Source organism: Ambystoma mexicanum, chromosome 1q, assembly GCF_040938575.1.
Source record: "Ambystoma mexicanum isolate Mex_15411 chromosome 1q, UKY_AmexF1_1, whole genome shotgun sequence".
NCBI lineage: Eukaryota > Metazoa > Chordata > Amphibia > Caudata > Ambystomatidae > Ambystoma > Ambystoma mexicanum.
Genome location: NC_090922.1, coordinates 1,163,346,311 through 1,163,369,021, shown reverse-complemented (window position 1 = coordinate 1,163,369,021; position 22,711 = coordinate 1,163,346,311). Strand labels below are relative to the sequence as shown.

Here is a 22,711-nt window from a genome sequence, read left to right as displayed (position 1 = left end):
TGGAAAGCTGGATCCCCTGCTCGCGCTCTCTTTGTTTTAGGAACAGATATCCTGTTTGCATAGGCTGATCTGGTGGGTCTCGTAGGTTCTTGCTTAATAACCCTTTGCACCAGGTATTGGGGTGCCTAGTTGTGGAAGCATTTGTGTGTTATGGCCAGGGCTTTGAAGGCTATCCTCTCCTTGATGGAGAGCCAATGGGCTTGTTTTCTTGTGTCTGAAATGTGTTCCCTTTTGGAGATGCCAGTGGCTGCCCTAAGGGCGTTATTCTGGACTGTCTGTAGTTTGGAGAGGTTTGTATTGGCGGTTCCTAGGAAGAGGGCATTACAGTAGTCTAATATTGATCTGATTATTGCTCTTGCAATGGTAAGACAGTTGGGCTTCGAGAGATATGGTCTAATGGCATTGATGAGTTTGGAGTGATATGCAGAGGTCGAGGAAATTGCATTCACTTGTCTGTTCATGGAGAGGTCAGAGTCGAGGTAGACTCCTAGGGTTTTTACAGTTTGCAGTACTGGGATTGACAAGTGGTCAATGGTAAAGGAGCTGTACTGTTTATCCAGCTTCTTAAGTGTGACTGGTAAACTGATTCTCAGAAGCTCGGTTTTATCCCCATTGAGGCATAACCAATTTTCTGCCATCCACGTTTGAATTGTGGAGTAGGTTGACTCGAGAGTGGCTTTATCAGCTTCGTAATCACCTTTGAGGGGAATGTGGACTGTCATCAGCATAGTTGGTATACATGATGCCCAAGGCGTCCAGGATCTGGAACAGTGGCCTGGTGAAAAGGTTATATAGAGTGGGGGAAACACAGGATCCTTGAAGGACTCCACATTTGATGAGGCTTGGGAAGGCACAGGCTGAGTTGGAGAAGACTTTCATAACCCTTTCCTGAAGAAATGAGGTGATCCAAGCTATGGCTGAAGGGGAAAAGTTGGCGGCAGTGGTGAGGTGGTGACAGAGAGTATTGTGATCAACCAGGTCAAAAGCCGCTGATAGGTCAAGGAGCAGGAGGAGCGCAGGTTTGCCCGCATCTCTGAAGTCATCCATTTGATTTTTTAGGTCTATGAGAGCAGTTTCAGTTCCGTGCCCTGGGCGTAATCCTGTTTGTTTTAGACCAAGAACCTTGTTGGTTTCGAGAAACTTCTGGATTTGCAGTTAAGCTGCTTTGTCCAGAATTTTTAAGAGGAAGGGGACTGTCGTGATAGGTTTATAATTCCCTGGGGCATTTGGGTCTAGGGTTGTTTTTTTAAGAAGAGGGCATACCCATGCTTCTTTGAGACTGGTGGGGACGTGGCCTGTTTGGAATGATGCATTGATGAATGCAGTGAGAAAGGGGGCAAGGGGGCCGGCGCAAGCTTTAATAAGTTGAGCTGGGCAAGCATCCCTCTTGCAGGCGGATGGTTTGATTGAATTTAGGAGAGCGATAACCTCTTGTTCGCTCATATCCTTAAACTCGAAGGATGGGGCGTTATTGCTGGTCATAGTCTGTGCCAGGGTTATCTGGTGACTAAGGGCTTGTTGATGGGCTAATATTTTGTTCTGGAGCAAGGTGAGTTTGTCCAGCATGGTTGTTTGGATTTGGTTGCACCACTTTGCATCCTTGTGGAGTGTTGGTGGTGGGATAGTGGGAGTCTCCAGTTCTCTAAAGATGGCAAAGATTTCCTTCGTATCAGATTTCGCATTAGCTATTCTTGAGTTGAACAAAGAGGCTTTTGCTGTAAGGATTGACGTTTTGTATTCTTTAGAAATGGATTCGATGTAATTGGGGTTTGCTTTCCGGTGGGAGAGAGCGCTGCCCTTTTCTTAGCTCTAAGGTCGTAAAGATCTTTGGAGTACCAGGCGTTGGAGTGCTTAGTTCGTTTGGCCTTTTTCAGGGCAAGAGGTGCAATAGTGTCCACTGCCTGAGAGATGATTGTAGTAAACGCATCATCAAGAGTTTCAGGGTCATTAGAGCTGGGGGCCTGGAGGCCCAGCACTAATAGGTAAGGCGTGAGCCTGTCTTTAGTTAGTTGCTGGGTACTTCTGGCCATAGCTGCAGGCAGGGGGGTCTGTTTGAGTTGGTCTCTCGAGACCTTGATTTCAATCAGAATGGAGTAGTGGTCTGACTAAGGGATAGGAGAGACATCAGTGATATTGATTGAGCCGTTATGGTGGGGTACCCAATCTAGGATGCGGCCTTTGCTATGGGTAGGTACTTCAATGGCCTGGGTGAAGCCTAGTGTAGATAATGCTTTGCTGAGGGAGGCTGCATGTGTATCGTTGGGGTCGTTGAGTCCCAGGTTCAGGTCTCCTAGGAGAATGGATTGAGAGGTTTTCTTCAGATTGTCTAAGAGGGCATGTATTAATGTTTCTTTAAAGTCTAGCACTGGACCTGGTGGTCTATAGATGATATGCAGCGTAATGGTACAGTTGGCGGAGACCCTTACTTTGAGGTGGAGGTAGTCGCAGGTAGGGCCGAGAACACCTTTAATCTGTCTAATGGCAATATGATTTTTGGCACTCAAGGCTACGCCTCCGCCTTTATGGGATAGGTGGTCCTGTCTAAAGATACTGTATCCTGGTGGGACGGCGAGGCTGAGGGCTGGGCCAGATGAGTCAGAGAGCCACGTTTCAGTGATCACCAGAAGGTCAATGTCAGCGCTGAGGATGTGGTCATGAACATCAAGTGCATGTGCCGGGAGGGAACAGGCATTGATGAGAGCCCAACTGAGGGGAGCAGCTGGTGTGGCCTTAAGAGAGGGGCTGGGCCTAGGGATATTCATTTTGGCTGCTGTGGGCATTACAGACTGTGCAGGAGTGCATTTGGGCATTTAGGTACAATAGACAGAGCAGGCAGTGCAGGAGTACAATTGAGCATATTAGGTACAATAGTCATGGCAGGCAATGTAGGAGTACATTTGGGCATATATGTAAAAAAGGCATGGCAGGCTATGCAGGAGTACATTTGAGCATATTAGGTGCAATAGGCAGAGCAGGCAGTGCAGGAGTACATTTGGGCATATTAGGTGCAATAGGCAGAGCAGGCAGTGCAGGAGTACATTTGGGCATATTAGGTACAAAAGGCATGGCAGGCAGTGCAGGAGAACATTTGGACCATTTATTGCTGTGAGAGGTAAAGACTCGGGCAGCAGTGTTTTCAAAGTTCATAGAGTGTTTGTCAGGGGTCAGTTTCACCTGGTAGTGGGATTCTGGTTGTGCGGTGATGTTGCTGGCCATCACACGCTGTAGTGGGTGCTGATGGCGCTTAGTGCGTGAGCACAGGCGGACGTTTCTAAAGGGGATGGAGGGGGGTTCAGAGTGGCCGTGCTGCGTGCAGGACCGCGTTCTAAGGCGTTTTGCTCTGGCTGAGGGTTTGGGGTGCCGTGTGGTTGCCTGGGGTATGACGCGAGGCATGAGGGGTCGTCGTGCTGCGGGCGGTGGGGGGTTCTTACCTCTGAACACTTCAGAGTGATCCATCAAGGGTAACTCCTCTCGGCCTCTCTTATGGGCAGCTATGCTGATTCCAAGCCTGTTTTCAGGATTTTGACCATGCTACTGGGTCGGGATGTAGACGTTATGGCCGCGGTAAGGCCCGGACAGGACCAGACAGATGTTGCCCTTGGTCTAGTGGGCCTTCATCGTTGTGGGCGAGGCTATCGCCTTCTGGTCACCCTGGCGTCCTGTTAAAGCAGCCATATGGTTGCTTAGCAACATACAGCAACAAACTCGCAATTGCGTGCGGCGGCCATTACCATCCTCGTGGTTAATGGCGGAGTGCATGCGTCTGAAGATGGGGGTTAATCCTGGCCTCTGGGGACGTCGGGCTTCGATGGGGAGGTGGATGCCTGGGCTTCAGTCCCTGGCCTTCAGTGCAGAGCAGCAGTTCCAGCTGCTCCTGCAGCGGTCTCACGCGAGGCCGCAATCAGCTGTTCAGCTGCTCCTAGGTCCAGACTTTTTTAATGCATTTTTTCAACAGGGGAATGGTTGACCTAGTGTTGCTAGATAATGATATAGCACTAATCTTATTGCAAATTGTTGGCATCGTGCGAACATACTTTCAAAGAATATGTTTGCAAATTGAACTTGCACCAGTGAAAAGATTCTGTAATTGAGCCTTGTGTGACGCACAGCTTCTCCTCTGAACTGCTTTTGGTTTACCCTTGCCTTTGCATCCTATAGGTCATGATGGAATTGTTACTCTTTTGAAGCATTACAAAAGACCCCAGGATGAATCACCATGTAATGAGTACTCACAACCTGGAGGAGGTAGGCATATTTACATTGCTGGTAAAGTCAGCAGTTTTGGAATGTGTACATATAAGATTGTTTTTTTTAGTGTTACCAGGTATTGTCATCATATATTCAGGTAGTCCCTTCTTGTGCCACGTATTGACATCATATGCATGTACTCACATCATAATCCTAGTCATTTTATTTGCAGGTTGTCCCGGTATATGCCATGCAGTGATGTAATGCGACTAGAAAGCCCTGTCACATTCCAGATGTCCAAAATAAATGCTCAGGCATTCACACCTTAATTCAGATACTCCCATCGAATGCTTAGCAACTCTCATCAGACATAGGTATCGCTATATATTTACGTGAAAACCTGTTCAATGCTTGGTCTTCCTATCAAGTGTCAGGTATTGACATCATCTGGCAGCTAATCACAGCTAATCACAAGGCATTATCATCAAAGTAATTACATGAAACGCCAGGTATGACCATACACTACACAGTTGCTCGTATTATATATCAGGTATCACCATCAAATGCCTAGGCACTCATATAGGCCATGCATTGCCATCAAAGTCTGGATACACACAACATATGACAGGTATTTCCATTAAACATGCAGGTATTCGCATCACATATATTTTGTATTAATTTGTTAGTGACATCCAAGTCAAAAGCGTTGGTTACTTCAGTGCACCAAGATGTTAAGAAGGATCATAGCAGGACGGTGCCCAGGATGGTACATGTCAGGTAGAGGTTCCTGAGATCGATACTGAGCACAAAAGCAACTTTCAAAGCTTCTCAGTTTTCACAATACCTACAGGTGTCTATATTAAATAACAGCATGTCCGGGAACAAACATTCAGGATGATCCCGTGTTCCCAGAAGGCTAATTTGAAGATAGTAGTCCTCAGAGCAGTACTGGCCCTCTGGTGATCCTTCTGCTGTCTTTGGTCTAGTGGTTCATTGTTTAATGTGTTTGGGTCTCATAGACCAAACATTCCTCTGCAGCAAAGTTCTGTCTACATGTGTGATTCTCAAAGACTTCCTTTGCTGCAGACTTTAGGTTCACTGTAGATGTGTTGATCCCTGAAAGCTAATTAGCTTGCTGAGCAAAGTCATCTCCAGTGGGAGGCAAAGCACTGTTTTTGGTGCAAAGACGGTGTGGCCATATCCACACTAGCTCTGGTCCATTTCATCTGTGCCGCTGTCTCTGTTCCTGAAGGTGCTTTATTCATGTGTTATGAGGACCTGCATATGCTCTTCTGCAGTAGCCTAGGTGAGTGAGGGCCAAGGCTCTAACCAACTCTGTCTGGAACTTGCAATTCAGGAATGGTACCATTTTTTTTAGAAGAGGTAGGTTTTTTACACGTGGTTTATAGCTTTCATCTGGGGAAGTAAGAATTGAGTTGAAATTATGGTTCACACAGTGATCTGGTCCTGTCGACTCAGGTGTACTTTGACAAACCGTAATATTTTAGTTCTTAATCCAATACATTGTGATTTAAGCTGGGGCCCAGCAACCAGTTTTGGGTATTAGTGAGACATATTGGCCCGATTCATGGAATATTTGCCAGGTTCAAAGTGAAGTTACACTGCTGAAAAGGGACTTTGCACTGCGGACACAAAACCCTGATTCGTGGAACTGTGCAAAGTGTATTTTGCCATGCAAAGTCCGGGCAAAGTCAACCCATAGTCATTTTTGCAGTACAAAATGACTTTGCCCAGTCTTTGCATGGCACAAATACACTTTGCACAGTTCCATGAATCTGGGTTTGTGTCGGCAGTGCAAAGTCACTTTTCAGCAGTGCAAATTCACTTTGAACCGGGCAAATATTCCAATGTCTAAGAATAAAATAGGTATGTAAAAAGTAGCACAACATAGTCATGTTTTACTGCATCCTTCTCATTTGCTGACTGCAGTGGCCGAAGTGGGTGGAAACGGTTGGGAGTTGTGCTCCTCTACTTCTTTTAATTAAGTTTTACTGTTCCTATACTTTTATTTTACGAAGAAACCGTTCCGGAATGGAAGAAGTTGAAACTTGCACTTTCAGTGCACTGCACTGAACGTTCCCCTAAACAGCAGGCGCCTGTGTTTTGGGGTTTGTATTGTGCGTGGGAGGGTGCGCAGCGAGCGGGTTTGAGGGGAGCGGTGCAGGCCAGTAGGGAACATACTTCCTCTACTTCTTTTCGTACACTTCGACCACTGGTTGACTGTAATGAGGTGCACAGTCAGAGTGCCCCAGTCTTAGTTCTGATAGATTACATACAGTTTAGTGTCCTGACATGTCCATGTTACTTTCCCTCGTTGTTGGGAGGAGTGTTTGAACACTTTTGTCGTGAATTAAAATGTGTATCGTTTTAATCTGTTATCACGTGGTAATTCAGGGTGTTCATGGGCAGTTAGTCTCCCCTGCCTGGGGCACTGTGTTCATTTGTCCTCTGAGCAGAATATTGATGCATTCGGTAGGTCAGTGTGTATGATTTTCTTTAAAGAAATTTAAAGAAAAAACATTTGTGTGGAATATATGTTATTCCATTAACATGTAAAACGAATTATAATGTTACATGTAAAAATGCAATCATTCTCTTCGAGATAATAATTTTGTGTGAATGTTATGATTTTGGTTGAGTCGGGATGCCACCTGGGGCATCTGCTTGGTACTGGCATCTAACACCGTTGTCCCCAGTGCTGTGCTTGTGGAGAGTGATTCAGCTCCACACAGCCAGCAGTGTGAGGACATTCATAGAGCGAAACAACACATATGTTTTATGCTGAAAGTGATCAATGTAGGGTCTCCCAAAAGGCACATACGGTATTTGTGCCTCGGATTAGCCGTGGGATGAGGACTCACCAGAGTAAAGGATAGAAAGACTACAAAGAGAAAGTCAAACATATAATGTGCCCCATACCAGATTTGAATAATGGAACATTCAGTCCTCCAACAAACGTTTTTCAAATCTTTCAAATATTTCCCTCCTAGCAAAAGTCCTCGAGCAATTAATAACAATGCAAATGCAGCATATTCCATACATTGCAAGTATACCATGACATAGGGCCTCATTACGTGATGGGTGGTAGCCATGGAGCTATTAGCTCCATGGCTGCCTCCCATACCGTGCCCGTGTCCGGTCTCATTCAATGGGGACTTACCGGTGTAGTCCGACCCTGGCGGGACCGGTAAGTCCCCATTGAACAGAGCATTCCCCAATCCCATTTGAGCCCCCATAGGGCTCAATGGGAATGGGGAAGGCGCTAATAACGGGCTCGCGACTTGCAAGCCCGTTATTAGCGCCCTGGTCCCTTAGCGGGACCCGTAAGGGACGTGTGGTCAGACCACACGTTCCTTACTGTCCCCGCCAAGGGACCTTGGAATAGGGCGGTAAGGGATTACTGGCACCGGTCTCCTCACAGGTGCCCGGAATCCCTTACCGCCCACCTTGTAATGACCCTCATAGTTGTAGAGGAGGAGCCAAATGCCTCTACCGGAAGTCCCGCCCCCATTCTTCCTATATGTTGGAAGCCGGAAATTGTGACATGCACAACGCTAATAATGGTATCTATCCCACAAAGGATCCTTGAAACAAGGTATCCAACAAGAAAGCCCTGCATAACGTATCAACAAAGAAATGACAGCCTCTTAAGGGCGGTCCTTGAAGAAGTGTGAAGTGACAAAGGCAAGAGCCTGGTGAAGCCACATGAAGCAGAGGTGATGCAGATTTGGTCATTATGTAGTGCTGAAAGAACTGCATATAAACTGAAACTATTGTCATAGGAAATGAAGATAGGAGAGAAATGATTTGTGTGGAGTGACACAACCTGTGGGTGTTTTTTGGCTGTTTACCCACCCATTGGGGGTCATTACGAGATTGGCAGTAGGGGGTTAACGGGGCCGGTAGAGCTGCCGTCCCCGTTAACCCCCTGCCACCTCATTACGGGTTCCGCTCGCGGGACTCGCTAAGGACTCCTGGTTTTACCAGGCATCCTTAGCAGGTCCCGCGAGGGGTCTAGCATGCTAACGACGGGCCTGTTATTAACGGGCCCATTGTTAGCATGCTCCCCATTCCCATTGAGCCCTATGTGGGCTTGAAAGGGAATGGAGATGGGTTCCTGGAATGAGGAAATACCGGGCCCTCCAAGGTTGGAATGGCCCGGTATTTCCCCATTCCAGGAACCCGGACCCGGTACCTGGAATGGGGGTAGCCATGCCGCAAATAGCGGCATGGCTACCTCCAAGGTTGTAATGACCTCCATTGACTGCCCACGGCCATGCAAGTCTTATGAACACTCCCGCCCACTACCTGTCTTTCTTTGCCCAAAACCCACCCCTTTGGTATCTCTTTGAGCCTAATAATGCAGCCTTCTGAAAATGAATGGTTTAATTGCAGTGATAAAACAGCTAACTCTGCTTCTGATGCAAGAAAACTGTCTTAACCAAATGTGCTTTCAGCCACTTGATTGAAAAACCATATGTCTGTCCTTGCACTAAATTCCTGCTAAAAATCAGAGTGGGGGGGCCAGAGGATGCCGCCAACAATGGATGCCTAAAGGGAGAGCTCCACCTGGGGATCCAGCTATCCTCCTACATCCACCGAGCAGCGGTCTCTCCGACGCTGGTCAGCCCTGTAACAGACTAATCTGATGGCAATGGCAGCCAGTGAAGAGGAATTGTAGCATATTACCGACTGGCACACACAGATTCCTGCATGGGCCTACTCATCCTGGGACTGCTGTGCCGCTGACAGTCCATGGCCGCTGTGTGTCGTGCGCCTCTGGTTGCGATAATTGTTGAGGGCGTCCTGCTTGCCTGAGGGGATGAGCGGGGCGACGAGCAGCCCTTCTCCCCTGCAAAAACATTGCTTGAGGGGCCCGAGCTTGGCGCTTACTGCAGGAGGCACTGCTGGGCCAGAGGTGGAGGGCCGGCTGTCGATTCAAACCTGCCTCCTTCCAGCCTACCTGGAGGGCTGGGCATCAACTCACCAACTGCGGAACGGTGCTCCCGGCTGATGTGGAAAGACAGAGTGGAGCGGCCAGAGAGATTCCTGTAGCAGGGAGCTGATGTAGAGGAGTGGAGGGCCTCTGCTCTGGGCCTGATGGTGTTGCCTGCAGGGTGCACCAAGGCAGTGTGCCTGAGCCTACCGCCACACCTGGACCCTGCAGAGAGGCTGTTGTGGGCTGTGTGCTTGCTGTGGTAGTATCCATACAAAATGCCCCAAAAGAAAATTGAACGGCCAAAAATGCTGAATGCAGCATTGGAAAAATTACTGTATAACCATATTGGTGATCGAGGAGAGGCGGTGTGTGGGTGTCCCCTGCTTCCATTAAAAGGAAAGCAGGGGACAACGAGTTAAAAAAAAAATTAAGAAAAAAAAGTACCCTGAGGCGGAAGTTCCGCCTCTCATTGGGGAGGTGGAACTCACAACGCAGGATGAGCGTTGCAGTGTAGCAGTAAAGTAAGATGGGCGCCAGAGGTAAGGATTGGTGTATTAGGGTTAGGGAGTTGGAGGGTGGGCAGATGGCAGGTGGTGGTGATGTTCGTGATTATTTCATTTGCGAACATTTCGAATTCATAATTTTCGCTTTTGAAATGTTCATAATCGAAATAATGACATACATCCGCCATGGCAGGGGCTGGATGTGATTTCTTCTATTGGGGCACTGTGGAGACGTGACCCACTTCCCATATCAGCAGCCGCCCCTGCTAAATCCTCATTACATCAGCTTCCAATAACCTCCTTACCTCATCCTGCTTCACCAGATGACTGTGGGTGAGGGGCTGCCCTGCTTCAACTACTGCAGTGAGCGACTCTGTGGCACAACCCGAGTATGAGCTGCCAACATGCCGGGTCCAGCTCCAAAAAGCAGAGCTGTCTGGATATCTTCAGGGGACACACCAACAATAAAAGATATGGCCTCAGCCTCTACAGCCCCATCTTCTGGTGAGCCATCCCTGGAGCAGCAGTCCGAAGAGCTCTGCTCCGTCATGCTGCAGATGAAGGGCACCCTTAGATCTGTGGACTAGAAAATGCACACTGTAGCAGATTGGAAAGCTTGCAGCACAAGATAGAGCAATTGTGTGGGCGAATGACGGAAGCCAAGACCAGCATTGGCCAAACAGAAGATTTGGTAAGAGCCCTGCAGGGGAAAGTGGTGTGCCTGGAGAATTATTTGAAAGCAGTGAATTCAACTTGGAATCCAGAGCGTTGTAATAACATAAGCATAGTTGGCCTGCCGCAGAAAGCCCCAAAGGGCCCACTCACGCTGTTCTTGAAGAAGTAGCTGACAGAGTTGTTGGGGCAGTCTGTCCTGTCTGATCACTTCTTAATCGAAAGGGTATACAGAATGCCTGGCCCAAACCTGTTCTGGGCTGCTCCCTCCACACCCTCAATGCTAAGGTATTTTAGCTACAATGATAGAAAACTTATCCTGAAGGTGGCCAGAGAGAAAGTGGAATTGAGGTTTGATAATGCCTGTATCTCCATGTACCCTGAATTCTGTGTCTCAGTGCAGGCTGCCTGGAGAACAGTCATTGATGATAAATGCAAACTAAGGGTTAAAAAGGTTAAGTACCAAATAATGTTCCCTGTGACACTGGGAACAAATGTATGGAGACAGATCTCACTTCTTCACAATAGCAGAAGAAGCCTCAATCTATGTTGATTCCTGTGACACTAACCTCCGTTCCTCTGTTATTGATGCCGGTATCTGGGGCCACATGCAGGAGGGAAGTAGGAGGGAGACACATACTACTGTACTGTCCATGACTCCCACTCCATCATAGTGAAATGGCTACTATCCAAGCAATTGGGGACATGGGTGAAACACTGTGACATCCTCCAATGCACACTATCAGTTCACTTCCCTGTTACTACCAGGCACCTGCTTCCTAATATCTGGCAATTCATCTGAAACTGGAGGTTGAAAATCTGACTCCCTGCTTGATGTAGTTGTTCCTGAAAATGCTAACACTGTGGGTAACAAATACAAACTACGTAACAATAAGAATAAAAACATCAAGTCCATAAAAGGGGGAGAGAGTTGGGTAGTGAATAATACAACTAAGCACAAGATCTCTAAATATTTCACCTGTAATACAAAAGAGTCTACAAGCACACAGCTTGATGACAAACTAAGTATCTCGATGGCCTGCTTAGGCACCAGGTTAATTGACTCCATTGCTCAAGTTCCAAATGTGAAACATAATGTGCTGCTCACTGATGAGGGGACTGAGTCCACTCCAAAGACAGCTAATCCCCCCTCAAAGTCTGGCGACTTATTCAACCCTGACCACTGATGCACCACGTCTCAAAACACCTTTACTAACTGAGCCTAGTTAATTTAATGTCCATATGGACATGCATGAACGTGTGGATAAAAGTTAGCTACGTTCATCTGTATTACCACTGATGAACCCCACAATTTTGGACTCTGAATTGAATACAATACTACTAAGGCCGTACTTACGGCCATATTCCAAAGATTGTCTGTCTCTGCAGAATCAACCCCTGAAACAGGCAGACAATTTCCCAGGCATATAAGATCACTGGTGTTACCTGGAGTTGTTTGTACTTGCAAGTGCAAAACTGCAACCAAATATCAGGATTCTTAGGAATCGGGGCACGACTCACCTGATTACAAAGTCTAAGGAGGTCTGATCGGATTACAAAGGATCGACATGGCTGGCGATTCTGGCAAAAATACCCGCCTCGATATGGGGACCCTCATCAAGATGTCCTCTTGAACCGCTTGCTCGCCGTTCAGGGGTCAGATTGTGCAGTACTGTCGAGGTGTTGCGTCTCATACAAAAAGGTGCCCCTTTCTCACGCTCTGATCCTGGTCTGGTCGCCAGGTCTTTGATTAGCGAGGTGACATCAATCTTGAGGGTGCCTATTTGGGCGCCATCTGATAAATCAGCAAGGAATATCGAGGCTTAGTACCACCAAAAATGGAATCCGCCAGTCACGAAGTCAAAGTTATGAATATAACTTTATTCTGTACAGATTCAAATATCAAAACAGATAGCTATCTGGCTACCAAGTGCCTCGCAGTGTGCCAGCAGAAACTGTGAGGGGAGTGAGTACTGGTCATCACAAAGCATGAAGTATTTATACAAAGTCCTCATCATAGCCCAGTCCTTCTCCAAACTAATAAGTTTCCAAATTTGGGTTTGTGCCCAGTTCACATAACAAATATAACAATATTAGTATACACTTTTGACATGTTGTCCTATCATTGAAGATTCAATGGTGATGTTGGTTGTCCAGCTTAGGTTGATCCTAGTTTCAAGAAACAGATTCAATAGTTTATTCTTAAGGCACATAGTTTTAGTTTGTCTACCATTCACTTCTGATGTTTGTATATGGCTGATGCTATTGATGCAGACAACACTTTGAATTGAAGTTCACTGTGGCTCCAAGGTTCCTTAAACATACTGGCAAACGTTGTTGTATTCAGCTGTGCAGATCTTTCTGTCAGAACACCGATTCCTAGTGTACGTTCCCGCTTACCCGACAGACTTTCGGGAGTCAAAATAGCTAGAAACAACATCAATCGCTTCCGTTCCTTTAAAGGCTTGTTTCAAAGGCATTGGGGGTTGCTAGTACGCCTGCAGTCACGTGTTGCTCCGGTTTCCCGGTCACGTGACTCCCGCGTTGTGGTCAAGCAAATTTAAGTCCGCCCCGTTTGCTGTTTCGGTGCTTCTGATCGTTTTCCTCGGAACACAACAGTGGCGCTTTGTTATCCTGGATCTTGCTCCTTCTCGACCTCTTGCCTGTCTGTTGGATTTGCTCTTGTCTTGCCCACGGTACTTCTGCTACGAACTGCTGCTACGACCCGGACTTCCTTTTGACTTCGATTCACGTCTCCTGCTTCACTTTGTCTGCTTACCTGGTTTTGACCCGGAACGCTCATTGTTTGGATTGTTTACTTACGTCTCTCTGAAGAAGGATTGTTCCCTAGGCGTACGCGTGCCGGCGGGAATAGGAAACGAGTGCTGGACTAGAGACTACCTTTAGCACTTTTGGGAACTCGCTGAACTTTCTAGGCGTACGCGTGCCGGCGGGAATAGGGTTTGCACCGGACTCAAGAAACCTTCAGCATCTGTGAGACTGCGTTCTTCTCGGACTCTTCCTTAGGATCCGTGTAGATATAATACATCACACTTTCCTGGTTGCATCCCTTCTTACGGATATACAAGTAAGAATTTTCACCTAGTGTTCATTCTCCAGTTATTGGCTCTTTTGTTTATCATTGTCTTATGTAAGTTCTTGTATCATTCCAGAGGCTGATTAGTTCCAATCTGCTGTCGTTTCTGGTTGGACATGTTATGCACATTATCTTACTGACAATCAGTGAGCTTCCAGTGTGTCCTGTGCAGTTGCCAAGCATCTGGAAGGAAGTTGCAGTAATCAGGAGTTCCAGAGTGTCCTGTTCCTTCTTCAAACATCTTTCGACCAATTGAACGCTCAGACTGTTTTTATGCACAACTGAGTGTTACATTGGTAGGAAGAATAAACTACTGCACTACGGGTTCAACAGCTCCTCTTCGGTCACCAGGCGCTTTACCCTGTTAAGGTTCACTGTTCTGACAGAATCAGAAGCCTTAAAATGGACACAGCCACTGATCCTTTGGCTACTTTGGTTCAATTAGTGGCTGATTTACGTGCTGACATGCAAACTGCCCATGATGCTACCCATCGCCGTATTGATGACATTCAAGAGGGATTAAGGATTAGCGCCATTGAACCTCCACCAATCGCAGTGGCTTCCGGTTCTGGTACGGCCGGTGCTCAGGCCAGGGCAGAGCCGGTTCCGGTTGTTATGACTGCACAGTTTCTGTTGGCTCCTCCTGAACGTTTTTTGGGCGATCCAAAAGCCTTCAGAACGTTCATCAATCAATGCAGACTGCATTTTCTTTGTAGACCAACATCGTTTCCCGATTCAACCACTAAGGCAACTTTTATATTGTCTAATCTAGGGGGTACTGCTGCAGTCTGGGCTAATCCTCTCTTGGAACAAGGAAGTCATTTGTAATTTGACTGTGACGCTCTCATAGAGGCGCTTACGAGAGTTTTTGACACCCGATACAAGTCTCAGGCCACTGATTTGGAGTTATTGAATTTACAGCAAGGCGATTCTCCTCTATTGACGTATCTGGCTAAGTTTAACCAATTGGTTGCTGAAACCAACTGGCCAGACGAGAAGAAGGCGGCCTTATTTTATAATGGTTTGTCAGACTCCCTCAAGGATGTCATTGCTACGGTACCGGTGGTCCCCGTCTCCTTTCCTGACTTTTTGGATCTAGTTCTTCAGATCGATGCCCGTAAAGCAGAAAGGAAGGGGGAGAAGAGGATTTTGCCCCCGGTCCCTGTCAGCCTGACAAGTTCGGTTTCAGGTAATGGGGAACCCATGCAAATAGGGGCGGTAAGAGGACCTCTGTCTAGCGAAGAAAGAGAGAAGCGTAAAAAGAACAATTTATGCTTTTATTGTGGTTCTTCTGGTCATTTCTTGAGTTTATGTCCCAAGAAACCCGCAAAGTCGGGAAACTCCAGAGCCCGACAATAGAGGGAGCCCCTATGTCGAGCATTGATCTTCCGGGCTCCAATTTCTCCGTTCCTTTCACTATTAAGGTCGTTCTTGCATCTCCGGACGGCCAAACCTGGTCTTCTGAAGCGGTTTTGGATTCTGGGGCTACTGGAAACTATGTTGATCTCCAGTATGTTAAAGACTGGAACATTCCACTGGTACCAAAGAAACAACCTGAAGTGGTCAACGCAGTTGATGGTACCACACTGCTCTCAGGTTTGGTAACGGAGTCTACAGTGCCCCTGAACTTACTTATAGATGGCTGTCATAGCGAAGTCATTTCGGTTGATGTCATTACTGCACCTCAATTTCGACTAATTCTGGGTCTACCATGGCTTAGGGTCCATAATCCCTTGGTGGACTGGGTTGCTGGGTCTGTCTCGTTTACCTCAACTTATTGTTCAGGACATTGTGGCCCATCAACCCAAGTGAAAAACAACCCATGTCAAGCCTTATTGGAATCTGTTTCACTGGTAGGTGGCATTGTCAATACCTCTTTACCCCCAGAATACAAGGCTTTCGCGGATGTTTTTGACAAAGGTGAGGCAGAAAGGTTACCGCCTCATCGTATTTATGACTGTCCCATAGACCTTAAGGAGGGAGCAAGAATCCCCTCTGGGAGGATCTACTCTCTTACTTTGAAGGAGAATGCAGAATTGAAGGAATATTTGGAGAAGGCTTTGGCTTCTGGTTTCATTCGCCCCTCCCGTTCTCCTGCTGCATCTCCCCTGTTCTTTGTTCCGAAAAAAGAGGGGGACCTGAGACCATGTATAGATTATCGGGACCTGAACGCAGTTACGATACGGAATCAGTACCCCATACCACTGATTTCTGTACTTTTGGACCAGCTAGGCTCTTCAGTAATATGCACCAAATTGGACCTCAGGAGTGCGTATAATCTCGTGAGGATAAGAGAGGGGGATGAATGGAAGACGGCATTCAAAACCAGATACGGTCTATTTGAATATTTGGTCATGCCGTTTGGGCTATGTAATGCCCCTGCCACATTTCAACATTTCATCAGTGACGTTTTTCAGGACATGATTGATCGGTTCGTGATCGTCTATTTAGACGATATCTTGATTTATTCCCCTTCTCGTGAACTACACATCCAACATGTTACTGAAGTACTACAACGTTTGCGTAAGAATATACTATACGCAAAACTAGAGAAGTGCATTTTTCATACTACTTCCGTTGAATTCCTGGGCTATGACATCACTAACCAGGGTGTTCAGATGAGCCAAACCAAGGTCAAGGCAGTACTAGAATGGCCAGTCCCAGGCACATTAAAAGCTTTGCAGTCCTTTTTGGGGTTTGCAAACTTTTATCGGCGATTTATCAGGCACTTCTCTAGCATTGTGGCTCCACTTACTGCTTTAACAAGTAATAAGCATCCGTTTCAATGGAATCCCGAAGCACAAAAATCCTTTGAGACTCTCAAGGAGGCCTTTACTTCATCTCCGGTACTTCAGCATCCTAATGTCAAACAACCGTTTGTTGTAGAGGCTGATGCGTCAGACGTGGCAGTAGGGGCAGTCCTGTCCCAGTTTTGCCCTGATACAGGGGTCCTCCATCCTGTCGCTTATCATTCACGCAAGCTTACTCCATATGAGGTAAACTACACCATCACTGAACGTGAACTGTTGTCTGTCCGGGAGGCTTTTACAGTTTGGAGGCATCATCTCTTGGGAGCAGAGACTCCGATTCAAGTATTCACTCATCACAGAAATCTACTGGCCCTTCAATAATTGAAATGCTCTACAGCGCGCCATGCACGTTGGCATGAGTTCTTCTCTATGTACAACTTTGTACTGACCTACCGTCCGGGGACGTCGCACTCCAAGGCAGACGCCCTATCAAGACTTTATGAAGACCCGGTGCTTCGGCCACAGGAAGGTCGACTACTCTTGCCCAACCAGGTTGTTTGTGGCTGCACATTGCAACCATCCTTGAAGACCGCCATTCAGCAGTGGGTCTCAGAAAAACATCCAGAATTGGAGGATCTTAATCTGGACGTTATTCAATCCTTGCCATACGTTCAAGGTAAAATATACATACCTGATTCTCATACCCGCAGAACTGCCATGTCTTGGTGTCATGACTCCATGTTGGCCACACACCCCGGTCCTCGAAAAACTTTGGAATTACTCAAACGTTGGTGCTGGTGGCCTTCCATGTCAAAAGACATTGTGTTGTACATCGCAAACTGCGCAGTTTGCGCTCAATGTAAAACTGCCCCGACCAAACCAATGGGTCTTCTACAACCCCTGCCAGTACCTGCTAAACCCTGGGTTATGCTTTCCATGGACTTCGTAGTGGAACTACCTTTGATTGGTGGTTTTGACACTATTTGGGTGGTAGTCGACAGTTTTACGAAGTTGGCCCTTTTTGTGCCTTGTCGGGGTCTTCCATCCGCTACTATCCTGGCGGACTTGTTTTTACATAATGTCTTCCGATTCTTTGGTCTCCCAGAGATCATAATATCTGACAGGGGTGCGCAATTCACCTCTCGTATTTGGAAACATCTTACACAGTCTATGGGCATTGATGAGAGATATTCTACGGCTTACCATCCACAAACTGATGGCCAAACCGAGCGACTCAATGCCACCATGGAACAATACTTGAGATGCCTTATTCTACAACATCAAGAAACCTGGCTCTCCGTATTGCCCATGGCAGAGTTCGCTTATAATAACTCTGTGCATTCTTCTACGGGGGTCTCTCCTTTCTATGCCATGTATGGACAACACCCTCGCTCTCTGCCCTTGGACTTTTGTTCATCCTCGGATTTTCCAGCGGTCCAATCTTGTCTTAGGGACCTGACATCATTACATAAGAGCGTTATGGAACACTTGACACATGCTCAGGAACAGGCTAAGAAGTACGCCGATCGCCATCGCCAGCCAGCACCGCAGTACACTGCTGGTATGCGGGTTTGGCTCTCTACCAAGAATCTCAGTATTCCAGGTCGCAAGACCCTGTTGCCTCGCTTTGTGGGTCCTTACGTTGTTAAAGAGGTGATTAGTCCCCTTGTGGTCAAGTTGGAACTGCCCCCTGCTTGGAAAATACATCCCGTATTCCACGTGTCTTTAGTCAAGCCGTGTTCTGAGCAGGCGAGGCTACCTGCCCGCTCCCCCCCCCCGTTGGTACAAGGGGTGGAAGAATATGAGGTTAATGCTATTTTGGATACTAAGATATCTCGTGGCGTACATTTGTTTTTGGTGGATTGGAAGGGTTGCGGCCCGGAGGATCGCACCTGGGAACCTGAGTCCAACATCCATGCCCCCATGTTGTTATCCCGGTTTCTAGCATCTCAAGGTCTGGGGGGACCTTTGGGGGAGGATACTGTCAGAACACCGATTCCTAGTGTACGTTCCCGCTTACCCGACAGACTTTCGGGAGTCAAAATAGCTAGAAACAACATCAATCGCTTCCGTTCCTTTAAAGGCTTGTTTCAAAGGCATTTGGGGTTGCCATGGCGACGCTGGCCGCTAGTACACCTGCAGTCACGTGTTGCTCCGGTTTCCCGGTCACGTGACTCCCGCGTTGTGGTCAAGCAAATTTAAGTCCGCCCCGTTTGCTGTTTCGGTGCTTCTGATCGTTTTCCTCGGAACACAACAGTGGCGCTTTGTTATCCTGGATCTTGCTCCTTCTCGACCTCTTGCCTGTCTGTTGGATTTGCTCTTGTCTTGCCCACGGTACTTCTGCTACGAACTGCTGCTACGACCCGGACTTCCTTTTGACTTCGATTCACGTCTCCTGCTTCACTTTGTCTGCTTACCTGGTTTTGACCCGGAACGCTCATTGTTTGGATTGTTTACTTACATCTCTCTGAAGAAGGATTGTTCCCTAGGCGTACGCGTGCCGGCGGGAATAGGAAACGAGTGCTGGACTAGAGACTACCTTTAGCAATTTTGGGAACTCGCTGAACTTTCTAGGCGTACGTGGGCTGGCGGGAATAGGGTTTGCACCGGACTCAAGAAACCTTCAGCATCTGTGAGACTGCGTTCTTCTCGGACTCTTCCTTTGGATACGTGTAGATATAATACATCACACTTTCCTGGTTGCATCCCTTCTTACGGATATACAAGTAAGAATTTTCACCTAGTGTTCATTCTCCAGTTATTGGCTCTTTTGTTTATCATTGTCTTATGTAAGTTCTTGTATCATTCCAGAGGCTGATTAGTTCCAATCTGCTGTCGTTTCTGGTTGGACATGTTATGCACATTATCTTACTGACAATCAGTGAGCTTCCAGTGTGTCCTGTGCAGTTGCCAAGCATCTGGAAGGAAGTTGCAGTAATCAGGAGTTCCAGAGTGTCCTGTTCCTTCTTCAAACATTTTTCGACCAATTGAACGCTCAGACTGTTTTTATGCACAACTGAGTGTTACATTGGTAGGAAGAATAAACTACTGCACTACGGGTTCAACAGCTCCTCTTCGGTCACCAGGCGCTTTACCCTGTTAAGGTTCACTGTTCAGACACTTTCCTTGTTTCTTGAGCTTTAGGATAAGTCCTGTTCCAAGAGATGCACAAAGGATTTCTTCCAAAATGCACAGCATTAGTTACTTTGCATTGTATGTCACCGTTTGAGGGAGGAAGAGTCTGTAGACATAGATAACACTTTGAATGAGAGATTTCATTCTGACTACAAGGTATCTTTCCACAGAACAAATAGTCTGCTCTTGGCAGCTCTAGTGTTGACATAGGCTCAAAGGTCAGTCTGCTCTGGCAGCTGAAAACATGGTTAATCATTTCTGAACAGAGAGCAAGAGTCAGAATCAAATTGTCAGATGTTTTTCAAAATGGCGCAAAGTCAATTTTGTCTAGGTCTAGTTACGCATAAGTTTTTAATACAAGTACAAAATGGCTTAGGCCAATGTTTATAATCAAGCAGTATTTATGCAAATATGGTTTAACAGAGGGTCGGCTAATAATAATCTCGATGGTGTGCACTTGAATGAATATGTGGGGGATGAGAAGGTGCCTATTGATAACAGTGAAAAGTCAAGGCGGGTAAATTGTTCCCTGATTTCTGATAGTACAAATACACAGAACACATTGACTTTTACGTATCAATGACAGGCATTATACTATCTCCGCACCTTATTAGTAAATCTGTGTGAAGCCTCTCATCAAGAATTGTAAAACCATACCTTACTGATGCCATTACCAAACGATTAGGGATTAAACCGTTTCTTTCTAATGTTGCATGTCATATTTCCAAATTATTCATGATAGATAATAATCCCTTGCCTAATGTCCACCTGATACCAGAAGAAGGGTAGCTGATTGCTATTAATCAGAGCAACACGGAAAGAAATGTGAAGTGGTCAAATACGGCAAGGAGGCTAAATAGGTAATTAAATGAGGGTTTTATTATAGCTCAGTAAAGGTGGACAGGCCCCACCGACCGAGGGCAGCAACTGAAAGACACGTTTGAATGTCGCGTCTCCGTCACTGCGTTCCATGCATTCCATTCATCCTTTCATCACGAGGGGAGCTCGCGCAGCGCCTCGTGATGAAAGGATGACATGTACACTACACATCTCCTTCCCTTAGTCTCTCACAGACAACGTGTAATTTACACATCTCCTTCCATTAGTCTCTCACAGCTTCCTTTTAACAGTTTGACAGGATGTTCTCCACAAGTACTGTATCTTTAGACAAAATCTTTTCATGTGATCTGACTTGCGGATTCCTTAGACAAAGTCTTTCATGTGATCCGGCTTGCGGATTATCCTTCCCGTTCTTGACACATGTGAAATATCTGCTTTCGCTCTTTGCAAGGAAATACGTGACATAGCATCTCTATTCAACATTGACCTTGCACACCCACCATTTCCTTCCACATTTTCACCAAAATTCGGACTAGTTTGTTCTCTGCAAACAGGTTCACTGTTTATTACACTTCTGCATGGTTTCATCACGTACACCCTTTCCATGTTCCAAAGTCTGCCATCTTGCGCTCTCACTGCATGTTTACAAACCTCAATTACACTCACTGGCTTAGACCATTTGCAGGGTCCATCTCTTAGCACTGGGGGTAATTTTATTCTCACCAGTCCCCCCACTTTTGGAGTTTCTCTTTCTTTTCCTTTCCTTATATGACTGTCGTGAGTTTTTTTATTTCTTAGTTGAGTATCCCTTATGTTTTCTACTGCCTCTCCAAAATCTTTCCTCACAACAGTCTCCCTCCCCAACCAGGATGGGGTCAATTTGATGTTAGCTCTACGTCCTCTACTCAATTCAAAAGGTGATAGGCCCGTTGTACTATGTGGTGTGAAACGGTGAGCAATTACTTTTTTTTTTACTGCTACTTCCCAATTGAGTCCATTTGCCCAAGCCCAACGAATGGCGTCCTTGAGTATTTTGTTGAATCTCTCAACTACTCCATTAGTTTGTGGATGATATATTGCACTCCTTTTGTGCACAATAGAATTTTCAATACAGAACTTCTCCATATCTTTCGACCTAAATTGTACCCCATTGTCTGTTAATATGGTTCGTGGAAAACCTTCTCTGGCACATATGTCTGACATGAAATCTACAATCACTTTCGCATTCATATTGGGTTTAATCAAGACTTCTACCCATCTGGTCAGAAGATCAATGACCACCAGACAGAACTGTTGTTTGCCATCACAATGAATAGGTCCTAGTATATCTATGCCTATTTCATCCCATAATTTTCCTGGAATATTCGTTATTACCATAGGATACTTTACATTCACACATGGTCTATCACTCTGATTACAAAGGATACAATCTCTGATAGTTCTCTCGATTTGTAGATCGCATCCTGGCCACCACAAGTCATCATGTATCCTTTGTTTAGTCTTCACCATTCCTTGATGGCCCTCATGACCCAATTCTATGATTCTTTGTCGTAGGCTCGCAGGTGGAATTATACGATCTCCTCTCATGATTCTGTCATTTGTTACATTGAGTTCATCCGCAATTCTCCAGTATTCCTTGAGATCACCTTCCTCAAATCTAACTTTTCTCATGCTTTCCCCGCTCTGTATAATTTGTCACAACTGAACCATGTTATCATCTCGACTTTCCGCTTCCTCCCATTCAGCTTTAGATATAGACATTGCTTCTATACTCAAAACAACTTGAGAATTATTTTCATTCTCATCATCAGCCTCTGAATTATGTATTAGTGAGTCGTGACAGACAGTCAGCAGCACGATTTCTTACTCCTGGCACATATCGTACTGTGCAGTTGTATTCTTGCAACAGCACGACCCACCTCTTGATCCTGTTGGATACATTATCCAACCCTTTATTCATGATGACATGTATCAATGGTTTGTGGTCCGTGCGTATCTCCACTTCCACTCCCCAAATGAAATTTTGAAATTTTTCTGTTGCCCATTTAATAGCCAATATTTCCTTTTCAATTGCAGCGTATGACTTTTCTGCACCCTTCAATAATCTTGATGCAAAAGCTATCAGAACTTCTTTTCCATCAACATCCGGGTGACAACAGCACCCAGTCCTAAATTGCTGGCATCTGTCGTAATTATGGTTTTCTTTCCATTCTTTAATTATGGTGGTCTATTTAGTTCTGATTTGATATTTTCAAATTCTTCCTCGCATTCCACGTTCCATTCAAATATATATTTTTTTTAAAGTTCACGAAATGGTACAGTATGTATAGCAAAATCCTTTATAAATTTTGAATAGTACTCTGCCATCCCAACAAATGTACGCACTTCTTCCTTTGTTTTAGGTCTCGGCATGTTCATTATGGCATCGGCCAGTTGTTTCTTCGGTTTTATACCTTCAGCAGAAATGGTATGTCCTAGGTATTCAATTTCATTGCGATTGATATTGCACTTGTCTTTACTGAGAGTCATTCCCGCTTCATACAATTTTTTATAGACATGCTGTAAT

The 22,711-nt window shown here is 46.0% G+C and overlaps 1 protein-coding gene across 2 annotated transcripts in view; it reads left to right on the top strand.

Moving 5' to 3' along the window:
* The window catches only part of TNNI3K (TNNI3 interacting kinase), a 3,214,557-nt gene that overhangs the window by 838,020 nt on the left and 2,353,826 nt on the right, over positions 1 to 22,711 (top strand). For both annotated transcript variants that reach the window (XM_069641910.1, XM_069641909.1), the window contains exon 12: positions 4,159 to 4,245. In XM_069641910.1, coding sequence (XP_069498011.1) covers positions 4,159 to 4,245 — 87 coding nt within the window. The remainder of the gene's footprint in view (positions 1 to 4,158; positions 4,246 to 22,711) is intronic.